The sequence below is a fragment of the Varroa destructor genome, unplaced genomic scaffold, assembly GCF_002443255.2.
Source record: "Varroa destructor unplaced genomic scaffold, Vdes_3.0 BEIS01000003.1, whole genome shotgun sequence".
Taxonomy (NCBI): Eukaryota; Metazoa; Arthropoda; class Arachnida; order Mesostigmata; family Varroidae; genus Varroa; species Varroa destructor.
The window spans coordinates 14,036,175-14,049,919 of record NW_019211456.1 but is presented as its reverse complement, the minus strand read 5'-3'; the positions used below and the strand labels follow the sequence as shown (position 1 = coordinate 14,049,919).

Here is a 13,745-nt window from a genome sequence, read left to right as displayed (position 1 = left end):
CTTCGTTCCGTGCTGGGGGCTACCCGCCTGCTGGAATCCCTAACGATAACGCCAAACGTCAAACTCGAAACATAGAGAGAGGCTTGGTTGTATTATGACACGGGCACCAACCATAGGAAACAACAGCCTCGTCCCGGCTGGGTGCCTTTGTCTTGAATGCGGAAGCTTTACGTCAGGTAGGCTTGCTTAAACGGTGCGTCCGGGAGCTTCTGTTATTGAGAACTTGTGGTTACAAACGGTTTTGCATGCATTTGCTCTCGGCTTAGAATAATGACTTCAGTTCTTCTCGAGAGTCAAGCGGGATTCGACCGAAAGTAATCAGGGGCAGCCCGCGAAGGTTTGACTTATTTTGCTTGGCTTCGATCTAATTCCTGCTGGCCTAATTGCTATTTGCAGTGGATCTATTTGTCGCGCAGATTGATGACGAAATGTAGCAAGTTCTGAGAAACTCGATTGCCAATGAAGTTCGTTCTCGCGCCGCCTTTTACCTTACTACAGAAATTTTATCGTAGAAGTTGGTTCGATTTTACCTACGCATGTTGTCAGTGACACGCGAAAACAACAGTATCTGAAGTTGCTTTTAGAATACCGGTCTTCCAAGTATGAGTAGGTAACAAATGTCTAAAATGAATTTTTGGAACATGTAGAATATAAGTCATCCGACAAATTCATGACGAAGTGTCTTAGTTATATCATAGCTGTGTCAAATTGTGAGGTAAAACTTCGTTTTAAAATTCGCTTCGCTGTCCACTAGGTCGATTTTTCCTACTTCTACAGGGAATATTATCTATTACTGCATGCCAGTACACTTTTGAAACTTTTATATGAACCGGTAGTTCTATTCTTGTCCTACTACCATGAAGGTCACTGAATTTTTCTTACTGACGATCGTTCAGGCAATTGGTTGGCCATCTGAATGAATCAGTGCTTTAAGCTCATTTTTTCGCCCTCTTTTTTGTCCTCCAACTTGTCCTGTCAATTTTTATCTATATACACATACAGACATATATAATCGCTCCAAACTGGCTAGTTGAAAAATAGCTGACGGTTTTCAAGGTAAATATTTTGAAATATTATTACCAAACTATACATTGGCACCTTTTTAATCAATAAACTTGTGCCATTTTTTGGCTAACACCAATAATCTATCACTGTAGAGTGTCTTTTATTTCCGTGTGAAAAACTGCGGCAAGTGATTTTTCCATCTTTTCGCTAAAAATCAAATAAATAATGTCGCTAATATTAGGGTTCTGCAGAGGCCAAAACAGATGATGGTGGTAGTGGTGCGAGATCGGGGCTATGTGGGGCATGTATTAAAATTTCCCATTCAAACTTCCACAATTTTTGTTTGGTAGCAAAAGATAAATATGGTCTGGCATTGTCATGGTCGAAAACTATGCTTTTTGTTCTCTAGTCTGTTGATAGTTTTCAATGGTGATGTCACTACACATATCACTTACTACGTTCCATTTTATATATATAAATATATATATGGTACGTGCATAATATATATATATATATACATATCAGTTGCCGATGTAAAACTTGTTGTCTAAACACTAACGATTTGCTTATAGCGCAACTGAAAGGTACAACTTTACTGAGAATCCTCTGATGTGTGCACACCGTACGCTCTCAGGCACCATCAACAAGTACAATATAGTACTAGTCGTTTCTACATAGCTTTAAAAAGAGGCACAAGGTGCTTTAACTCTTCTCCTCTAACCTTATCAATGTTAGCCAATGTTAGACTATACCCACAGCTGTTAGACAGGACCAGTTCGCATTAGTCACAAGCGAAAAAGTCCCTGCTTATTGCAGCCCTTGTTTAGGCGTGTTGGAATGTTCAGGCTTTTCTTTTCCTCTCTTTGGCGGCTCGAGCCCAAAAACCGAGCAAGCCTAAGGTTCGACATTTCAGATGCCACTCTTGTCGAACGATCAGACTGGCGTTGACAAATACATGCCTTATGGGTTTAAATTAAACATTTTCTAAGGTATGCATAGTATTTTTTGAAGCACCACTAACAGCCTTTCCGTATTTGAAAGCTAACGAGCGCTCGTTAGGGAGCATCGGGGGAAAGAATATCAAACTATAGAGCATATTGCGGCTGGTCAATGTAGCGACCTCAATGTACAATTAAAAAAATCCTCAAAAAACGCGTTGGCCAGAATTTCAACGCATCAGCCTCTTCGACCACTTCATTCTGGTTAAGAATGCTAACCCTACCTAACGAAAATCCTAAGCGAGGCGAAAGAATAGCTTTCGCAAACAGCAATTTCATAATGATAGGCAAAAATGCTAGTACTTCACTCAGAGGTTCTTACTAACACCTTTGCTCTTGAGAGAATGTGAACAAAAAAAATTTGAAAAATAGTAGGGTGACTACCTCCTAATGCAAGTTTCATTAGGCATGTATAATTAAGGGAAATCGTATACTGTTTAAGGCACGAATATTTTGCAGAGGCAAAATATTTTTGGAAGATTCAATGGAAAGTCTTCGTACCACATCGCCTTTGTAGAGGGAAAAAAGCTTGTAGGGGCTTGGATGTTTTCTTTGATCCAGAATTTCTTACTATTTGGTACTCTAATCAGCAATACGACTTAGGTCTAAGAGGGTTCTAACTACAGAAGGTGAACTATCTTCTATCTAAAGTGCACTATTGTTATATATTCACTGTCGAAATAGCATCTATAGGGCAACGTAATGAATAGGTTGAGCGATTAACTTCATCCGCAATCGTATTTATACGTACGGTTCTAAAGTATGGTGAATGGTCATGCAAAGGCAACCCACCTTTGCTATCTACGGTAACATTCAAGTTCGGTTGGGACGACGATAGTAAATTTTCATAGAAAGTAAGATGCATCGGGACGCTCTACGTTCCTATAGGGCGTACTTGGTTTCGCTACCCTGAACTCCGGCAATTCTAAACAGCTTCGTGTCGTCTGCGTACCAGAAGCTTTTCTCCGAAGATTAGAGTTCATGTGGTACTGTAACGCCGCTCAGCGTTTATCGATGCACCGTGCTCTCTATAAAAATTATTCCACGAAGCTGTCAGTGGTCTAAGTCGGTTTTGGTTCAACAAGATCTTAGTCCATGACCATGCTCGCTATAGCTAGATAATGGCGTGCACATTACGCGGTCCCACGGGATACAAAAGCAGTTTCTGAGGTCTTTTTCTATCGAGACGGTTTATTGTTCCAAGTTCCGGTTGGTCGTCAGCGAGCTAGCGACCTAAACATTAATAGTTACATTGCCTTCTTTTTACTTTTATTGAAGGTCGATCATAAGTCGACAATAGATATGTTCGTACACGACACTCTACAGTATGCAAACCGCTTTGAGGGCATATTAGCACATTAGGCGCTCTTTTATAAAAGTTTATTGAGGATCGGAGCGCATGTCCCACGGTCTACAACAAAGCCCCTGTAGAGTGTACATTTAACGATTTTGTTCAGAAATTTCATGTAGTTATTTGTATCCTGCGAAGTTATCAAATGTGATCTTATAATTTACTTCGATACAAATAAATAATTAGTACTATTACTTAAGCATATATTTCTACATGTGCGTATATATACTGACTTCTTATAATCTATTTGCTTTTTGTGAACGATTATAGGTGTTTTGTGTCATTTGAGTCCTTGCGATAATGGCTTCTGCGAACGAGGTGTATGCCGAGTGAACGAAAGTACTAGAATGCCCGAATGCTTCTGTGAATCTGGATATATAGGTGAGACAGTCATCTATGGACTTTAGTCAGTTACTCACAAAAGCCTTTTTCCGCTTCTACCATTTAAAGCAAGAACAGAGCAATTGTCAAGAGGGACATCAAAGAGTTAGTACAAGTCCCAACAAGCTTGCCGTATGCTCTCGAGTTAGGACTATAGGCACATACGTGCATACGGACTAGACGTCTTTGTTCGCAGAAAGCCCGAGCGCGGCCGATTCCCCCATGGAGCACAGAGGAATGGAAAACGGGGTTTGAAGAAAATTGAGTTACTTAGCTCAAATTATGTAGTAAACAGATTTTATTCTATCTGCCGTATTTAAGTGGTACTGACCGGCTTACGAAAAAACCTTGAAGACCTCTTTGCATGCTTTGATTTCCTGGTAGTAATTTACTTGCTTTCGTTTGATGGAAATTACCATTTTTCTACATAGATACAATTGTCATCATGATCATGATCATCAAAACATGTTTCGGAATATTTATGAAAAGTTAGAGGGTGGCAACTCCACCAGCCCAGGTGAACTTGAGTTATATGCAGGCTAACTACGGATATACAAACATGAAGGAGTCGTTTTATAGAATAAGCAAAACGAGCATTCCGTTGGGCTGAGAACATATTGCAAAGGGAAAGAATCGCCACTTGACGACACAACGATTTGTATAATCCACTCACTATTTCACGGAGCCCGAATGACTCTGCTAGGGCAGAAGGATGAGAAACCCGCAACGGGCAGACCAGCTCGCGCGAGCAGACACATTCTGATTGTTTAGGTAGAGGAGCGCTTGCGCTTTGTGCCTTCGTAACTCGTTGTCCTGTCTGCACAGACAAATGATCATGTCTGTCACGACTGAGGGTGAATTTGCGTCCCGTGCAGCGTCGTGTAATGAAGCAGCACAGCAGTGCTCTCAGCCCTAGAGCACAAGACGGCCGGCATCTACCAGCACGTTTTATTTGCCTAGTATACCGTATTGAACGCTGCGTCGTGACAACATCAAATTCAATCATCAGATCAACGCGTACACATGTATAATTATTACCTAAATAGTTACCTACAAAGTGATCAGTATCAAACACAATATAGTTCTACAATGTAGAATTGTCTCGAAACACCCCGGGCAAACGTTTCATTCGCTTAGGTCGACTTGAACTATCGCCAGAGCTTGCGTTTCTACGAGTTATATCAACGACACGGATAACGGTGACTAAATAACGAATGGTTTCATTTATGTGGTTATCTATGTTGGAATATATAAAGTTGAAATCAGACAAAAGAGCAAACAGAGCAGTATTACCCAATAAGCACAGCGTGTTCCGAGTGCCATCTTTTATTCGTATTTCTTACGAATTTACTATACGCTATTTACGATAATCTTGTCTATATGTCCAACAGTGTATTAGGTTCTTACCATTATGCTTTGTGTGCCTCATTTCTCAACTCTGTATGTAGTTGCATAAGAGTTGAGCCACAGCGTACATATAATACCCACCCTTGCCTGATAGGCTCTCTTTATCTTTGATTACGCTAACGAACGCTGCGTCCTTAAACAACTGGCATTTTTACAACAATATATCCTATCTAATGCATGCTTATTATGTGATCCTGTCAGCTCGTTTGTGAATGACACCATTTTTTTTTCGGCTCGCTATTGGTTATTAGCTCTTGACATTGCTATAAGTAATACCTTACATGTACATAAAAATTACTTTCCTGTACCCTTTCGGTCGCTTCTTTGTAGCACCTTTGAAGACCTTGTTCCATTTTCTCATGTAGGTGTGCGTTTTTTTTATGTGTTGAGACACGGTATTAGTTATTGAAGCCTCTCTACTCCCGCTATTTACATAGGCTGTATTTACCGATGAAGTTTCACGCGATACTTCAAAGCTGATAAAAGTTATAAACGCTAGTATTTCTCGCTACACCTATGTGCGTGTCGCATCTTATATGTATCTGGACTAATTTGCGTATCGTTTTAGTTAGCCTAAAAATAGAAAAACGTCGAAGGGGGAACCGCAATGAAAAATTTCATTTGCTGGTACATAAAGACTGCCTGTGTGTTCTACATTTCTCGTTTTTTAACCTTTTTCACCTAGCACATCGGATCAAAAACAAATTTCCGCCCCCCTTAGACTGAACAGAAATTACTAGATATCCTTATCCTTGTACCATTAACTTATTATGTTATGTGCGCCCCGTCATTGTCTGCTACTTTTTTCATTTCTCTACCAAATGGTAGATGCCGTCTCCCTAGAAGGTAGCGGATTTCGCCTTGAAGTAGTTTTCAGCTACCTTTCAAGTTATTGATCCGTGTTGAAAATAGCTTCCGAAGCAAGGTCCAGATGATGTGAAGAATACAATCGAAGCCCAGAAGAGCAGTTTTGACGACGTTTGCTGTGTGAGGCTTCGCGTTATCATACAGCAGGACGATCGGACGCCGTCTGTCGAATTTTTTTGAATATCCTAGTTGCTTGGACACAACGGGGCCAAATAAACAACAATTGGCAGGAACGAATTCCCAGTCAGTCATAGCCGTTGCAGTCCCACCAAACGTAACACATAACCTTTTTAGGGGTGAACATCTGGCTGAATCGTAGGCCTTAGCCTCCTTTCTGGAACCACCCATCGCGATTTTCGGTTTACTACTACTACTTTTCGTCACCCGTTACAATTCTATGCAAAAATTAGTCATCGTGATAGCGTGACTCTCCACATCGAGCTAGACTTTGAAACGCAGCATTAAACCGTAATCCCTGGTTGGATTTAGAGGGTTGATGAGGTATCTAAGCTCCAACTTTCTGTATCAACCCTAGCGACTTGCGATCACTCATGACGATTGTGTGGCTACGCTCCATCTTTTCAGCCAGTTCCTAATTGTTTGTCGGCGGTTTTCCTTCGAAAATGTCTGCAGATGGTTATCATCAAACGCAAACGATCGGCCAAAACTGGAGGCATCATTTAGGTCCCGTGTACCGTTTTCGAACCTGACGAATCACTCCTGAACACTCCATACACAAGGCAAATATCCTGGGCTGTTTTGGCAGCGTTCTGGCCTCGATCAAATGCATAGTATAGAAGATATCGAGAATGCACTCTGTTAGTGCGTTCACAGCACCTTTTCCTAATAGGTCTAAAATGTGTCACTGGCTGATCATGGAGCTCTCTGAGAACTGCTGTTTTGTTTGATCACTGATTTTAGGTAAACGGTGTGAGCAGAGACGGTCTCCGTGTGAACAAAACCCATGCAAGCACGGCACGTGCAGAGTCGTCACGCGACCCGGAAGTGTGGTCGACTATGACTGTGCCTGCCCTTACGCCTACGATGGTGAGTACTGACAGTCACATAGGGCTATTCTTGGCCAGTATATTAGATTGTAGCCTATTGAGAGCAGATAACGCTAGGACAGCATTAGATTACTAACTATATCAACTCGCACATGCTCGCAGCCTTCCATTTTTTTCATTACTGTGAAATATATAAAAAAGATGAAGATGGCAGGAACTCTTTTCGAAGCACCTTTGGACCTCGCTTGCCCAGTATATTTTTATCTCCCGTTTGTGTTATAACACAACTAAAGTTGGTATCCGCTTTTTGATAACTGAGAATTGATGACAGTTCCACAAGGATAGCATTAACGTGTAAGCTAATATGACCAACTGGAATTTCATAGCAAACGTAAAGTCATTAAATGTAACTTTATTCTTATTTTAATTACAATCGCTTGTCTAACCGTTTCTTTAAAAATCTGATTTTATTTGACTTTCACCTGTCTTCTTTCTACACTAATCCTCACTACAGCTTTGTAGCGTTGCCTTAAAAAACCATGAAAAGGGACGCTGTGCACCTGCGATTCGAAAGTACCACACAAAGCGGTATTACTACATGGTATATTTAGTACTTTGCTAAAGCACACACTCTGTCATCTGTCCTCCGCTTATTCTTTCGTTACGCTTTATTAGAGTATATGCAGCTCTATATGTACAACGCCCCCAGCGCTCTTTCGTCCTTCCGCCCTTGCGTTTTCCCACAACCTCGCAAAGATCAACCACGAACAAAGATCGTTCCTTATGGTCCACACGTCAGCGTATATATGACGCTGACGTCAGCCACGCATCGCAGGTCTACCAAATGGAGCTGGCTGTAACACATCATTGAGACGAACTGGAAAGCACTAGGTTCCGACCTATAGTAGGCTCGCGACTATTCGATCGTGTGCTTGACAGAAACAAAGTGCGGAAAGCGTTAACGGGGAGACAATGCTTTCTTGGGAGTGATCTTTTTCAAAGGTACTACCAGAGGCTCTCCCTTTCCATCCATGGCAGCTTTTTGATTCTTGAACCGACGATCTAGCGCCATTGAAGGGTGATGGATCGAACGGCAATCTACTAGTGAAGCTTTTAACAGTCGACACTGAGCTGAAGGCAGTGGTAATAAACGCTATCCAGTAGCGGAGTATCGCTAGCTTAGCTTCGTCTAGCAGGGCCTAGCTGTTACCTATTACGTTAGGCCCGGGATGTCGAGAAAGCAAGCGATGAACACGACAAATCGTGCAGGCGAAGAAATGCTGGCTGGAGCTAAACGATGCGACACAGACAACTAAGCGGCGAGCAAACCAAGTTGACTACATTCAGCTTGCTGTTGTTAGTGACGCTGGATGCTGATGCCGCCACCCCCTTATCTTACGTTCACCCCTTAACACAGACGCAAAATTTTGAGAGCGGAGCTAAGCCAAAGAATGGAAGCTGCCTGATCTCATCGTGTTTATGCAACTGCTGCCCCTCTTCATTTCTCTGGGGTTTTGAACTGTGTACACATAATAGATTTCGGCGTCCAAGAACATTCCTTGACCTGGGTACCATACGATTGGGCTTTGTGTTGAATTACTTGACTTGTAATTTTTATGTGCGATTAAGCTAAAATATATTGTGCTATCGGACCGTTTTGAAGCAAAAATTCGATGACACATTTTTTATACTTTAAAATAATAGAATTACTACACTAGACATGTGCCATTTTAATCGATGCCCTTTTGCCACTTTTGCTAATATTATAGTCTCATCACCGTAAAACTTGTGGCATCTGGGCCAAGAAGTGGGTCGAGTGATTTTTGCATCTCTCCATTGAAATTGAATTTCGCCATTGGGAGCGACCGAATTCGTTGAAATTTCCAATCTATGTTCTCTTGATTTTTGTTGACGTAATCTGGCATTATCATGATAGAAAATCACACCTGTTTTTTTGTGTACAAAATAAGGTCAATTTTTTTCAATAAACTGCTGTAATCTTGTTAGCTATCGTTGACAACAGAGGTCCGAACTAATCGCTTAACTAGGCAGTAATTCATCAAATGCGATTCCTATCCAATCCCAGAAAAAACATCACGTTCTTCAACGTCAGTTTGGGCTTTATCACAGCTTGTGGAGCATATTGTTATCGTTGTCTATAGTCTATTGCTCCATTGTTTTATTATTAGTTCGATTCTGTTTCACAGATCAAAGTATGATCTGGCAAATCGTTTTGCGTCAGTTTGTACGATGCCGATACATCGAGCTTCTTTTCATAGTCAGACTATTGTAAATCATTGCTTGGTCGTAAGTGTTTAGTTGTTTGGTAGCTTTATAGTTAGATACGTGGCAGTCTTGCCCAACTTTTACAATAACTTCATAAACTTTTTTTAAAATTTTTTTTTGTATAAATGGAAGACTACTTTCAAAAGCATTGTTGTTTTTTCAGAACGAAATTGAATCAACCATTTTTGGGCTGTTTCCTGCAGCGGTTATGAGCAACGCGAATTATAAGCCTGAGCAGCATTTGTGCCTTTATCGTTAGAAAGCATTGTAAAATGTAATAAATTTCCGCAGACACGTTTTTTGTTTCTTTAAAATGGTCGATCTTAAGCCCTGACATATAAGGTGACTTAAAAGCCATTTAGGTGGAAAAACACTCAATGTTTTTTTCAAAACCCAGTAATAGTAAAATGCGTTAGGAAAAGTCGTGTCAAAGGAATCACATTATGATATATATATATATATATATATATATTTGCAGGGGAACCGTGTTACGAGAGATCTATCATTTCAGAATGACTGCTCTTTCAAGAGAATACTTACTCCGAAAGAGACTCCCCTAATGGGTCTTATGAATAATTTGCATCTCTATTTATATAAGTAGTGCGTTCAGTAACACTTGAATACCTCGAACGACTGAGATTAGAGCAGAAGCACACAAACAAGCACAGCTATTTGCCCAACGTGTTGAAATATTCGACATGGCTCTTGGTGAAGTATCTGTTAAACCTGTCGCAGTAAAACTGCTTAGACGGAAAACAAGGCTTATCTCGGAAACTGCGTGTAAACCCATCGGGGTGACCAGCTGGGTGATTCTTGAAATAGGATTTGAATAAATTGTTTATCTATGCAACGACACGAAGACATAGATATTTGTCAAACTATTCGAGAGATACTCGCTTAGCACAGGCACAGATACGATTCGAGATACAAAAGCATGAACAGTAAACCGTCCAACTGTGATATCGGTCAATAATTGACATCCTGGCTAAGACGAAATAAACGGCGCGAGAACGAAAGTAGTGTTATCGATTCTTGTCGATTTTTGCGTGACGTAAAATGAAAACAATGTTGGACGCCTCATTCTATTCCAAACCGGTATCTCTTTCCAATAAAAGAAATTGCGCAGGATGAGCTGGCTTGCTCCACAATCAAAACTTCGCATCGTCCGATCCGCTGAATAGTATCTTGTATGTTACGGAATCGGAATTTATTTGATGCTCAATGCTAACTTATATGCATTTGCTTAGCCATTTCGTTTAACATGTCCCAGAACAGTCAGGTTCATGCTGAAACACTGAAAAAATCGTAGACCCGGCAAGGGCAGGCATATTTAGAATGCCTAAAACTTACAAATATAGAACGTGCTTTTTTTTCTTCAAGTTTAACCTAATCACTACAAAACAGTGTCGTCGTTAGCTCAAACATATTGTTTCCACAGAAAACTATTGAAAGATTTGAAGATGTGTTGGTTTCTCATCTCGCGTTTGGTTATTCGAGCGGGTAAAATGTGTGAAAAATGTTCCAAATTAGCATTATTTTTAGGTAGCGGAACGACCGCAATGAGATCGTAGATCAACCGCGGTTCAACGACGGTATAATTGCAATAGGAACACAAGATGATGTACAGGGGGTAACAATTCATAGGGTGGCTACCAGGATGCAAGACGAAGTCATTTGACGACTGCACTGAAATTAAACAACGAGTACATGGATGAATAACAACCGCACAGAAAAACTCAGACTTCTTCAAAAGATAGTCCAGTGAATTGGAAATGTCCTTTTTTAGCCAGCCTGATATAGTGTAGTACCAATTCAAGGTCATCAATGAAATTGTTCCCTGAAAAAAGACGCTTCCATGTATTATATCTTTACAAGTAGTTTTGTGGGTCAGTACAGTGCTAAAAGATAAGCTTTGCTAGAACTGGATTTCGCAAACAGAGGCCTATTTGCACGTTTTCATTCTGTTTACAGGACGAAACTGCGAGCATCATCATAAGCTGATTCGGACACCACTATCAGAGCGTATGATAAAGGAGCCATTTTGGCTAGGCTTGATTACGGTTGGAACTGTGCTCCTTATCATCTTAATGGTATACTGCGTCAAACGGAAGTTTGCGGATAAAATCGAAAAGTTCCTGGCAGACGAGATCGAACGTTCCAAGAACAGTAAGTTACCCTGTCCACTAGATCCTAGACCTCTACTCAGATACCAACTATCCTGTATTAAATGGCGCTCGAGACAAATCGGTTTCCAACTCATATACTCCGCCAAAAGACAGAGTTTTCGCTCTAGCTTTGCCTTTGCCGACATCTTGATAAATCAACCGTACCTTGAAGCTGTTCCTACACGTCTGCTTTTTAATCACCTCGCTTACTAGTTGAGCCCCTCAGTTGTCATTCCTTTAATTACGTGTTAACGCATCAAGGTAAACAGTGCAAACAACTCGGTATTTTGAGAATGTGTATCTTTTGTTCAGACAGAATGAAATATGTATTTCTGATGCGTATCGAAAAATTATTGGGCTCCATTAGATGGCGAAATGGCAATTTTTCCATGACGTATCCCTTCCCACTGAGCGAGTCCTGTGTTGCACTGGTGCTCCCAGACATGTGTCATGTAGAATGCTTTCGTATAGCTTAGAAAACGATGTATCTAGTTTAACCTGCACTATGAAAACTGATAACGGGTTAAACTAGTTATAGTTCGTTGTAGTGATCCGTCCTAGCCGTCCACGTTGTCCCTAGGGCCGTAGTTCATCTGTGCGCTAGCTGCTGTAAGCCACAAGCCACACCAGCCCGGACGGAGATATGGTGTGAGACGGACGCGTGTCGCAGGAGTTACCACAACCAACATGAGATCTACCCTTACCTCCAACTATTTCCTCCGCCACCCTCCTCCCTATGCCGTACTGTGTACCCCAACAAAATACTTCTTGGGACCATCTCAAATCATGTGACCTAAATTTAGACTTCTTTCGATGTCATTAACCTCGATTTTTCTTCTCAAAAAGTTACACAGTCCACATCGTAAAATTAGCCACCTTTATGTCGATCACGTAGAATGCAATGCATCTGTTTCGATCGTCAAACTGACGATGCCGACGTGGTGAACTATGGGCCTTTTCAAAGTGAAAACAATTCACTCTGTATGGCCTTGTTCCGCTAACCCATTGTCGAGAATAACTAACGCACACCCCTGCTTCTTCCTTACAGTCCAAAGCCATTTTTTGACCTCTAGTGTTACGGCCTAAGGCTTCCTCTATCGATCTTGGCCAACTGAGCCTCCAGTTATTTTGATCTTGCCATCAGTTCTTTCCTTGCTTTAATTCCTCCCCTTAAGCACTTTTGTCCTGCTTCACTCCCACTGTCCACACCTTTTAAGGCCTCAGCTATTTCCTTAAGGCAAGTTTTCAATCCTGTGCATCAGTATGATAACCGTAGGTCACTTTGCTTGATAAAGGTGGCCAACATTTACGAAACCCGAAATCTATATCAGTTATCATCATTATATACTACATTATGGGTTGCAAAAAACCCACTAATGCCACAAATATGAAGAACTCAGTTTTTATGCCCAAGTTTCGATGCAAAATCATTCGCCACGTAGGTGCCCGCTATCTACGTGTACTGCTAGAAAAGCCAAAATACATAAGAACAACGTATCAAAGACTAGCCTAGATTATAGGCCGCAAGAGAAGGCCTTCCGAGCAGGCTTGCTGGACGCAGTTGATATTGTCGTGTCGGCTTCGGCATTCTTTTCTATAGACCCTCCGTCGCCACAGGCAGCTCGCTACAGCGTGGGCTCCGCGAGGCCGTCTCTCACGCCAGTCTCCACATCGGCCGTGCCAGCAAACACACGAAGCCTGAGTCCCCAGCCGACGCAAAGGTCCAGCTCCTCACTACTTAATAGGTTAGTAGAATGTCTGCTCAGCCCTTGGAGGAACAACGACGCACGCTGCAATGACCCATTAGCTCACTAACCCACTCATATATTCGATATAACACTCAGTCTTATCATTGCTATCGCGATACACGAGGCGCACACATAACTAACAAATTAGTTTACCGAGTCTAGCGTCAATCACCATCTAGCGACTGCATAAAAACAAACAAATCTTCTACGTGGTGATTTCGATATTATAAATGGCCATCTAATGCTACTGATTTACTTCTCGCGTTCACTTTCAGTAATAACCTACTGATATTGTGTCTATTTATCTTTGAAAACATTGAGGTGCAATGTCTCAAAATATAAACTACAATTGTTTATTATTGAATAGTGTCGTTACCGGTGGCTTGATATTCACTAAAAGATACGAGGATGACAAAATTCTAAACCGACGTATAAATCCATAACAAGACGTGTATGCGGATCAGTCAGCACGTGTCGGCCACGTATTTATTTTTTCGTGTTTACTTATCGATAACTGTGCTTCTTTGTGC

General features: G+C 41.3%; 1 protein-coding gene across 10 annotated transcripts in view; it reads left to right on the top strand.

The window, feature by feature from the left end:
* Positions 1 to 13,745, top strand: part of LOC111246668 (uncharacterized) — a 231,408-nt gene that overhangs the window by 195,946 nt on the left and 21,717 nt on the right. For all 10 annotated transcript variants that reach the window (XM_086982363.1, XM_022796634.2, XM_086982362.1 and 7 more), the window contains 4 exons: positions 3,625 to 3,735; positions 6,931 to 7,056; positions 11,274 to 11,468; positions 13,068 to 13,212. In XM_086982363.1, the coding sequence (XP_086838489.1) occupies positions 3,625 to 3,735; positions 6,931 to 7,056; positions 11,274 to 11,468; positions 13,068 to 13,212 (577 nt within the window). The remainder of the gene's footprint in view (positions 1 to 3,624; positions 3,736 to 6,930; positions 7,057 to 11,273; positions 11,469 to 13,067; positions 13,213 to 13,745) is intronic.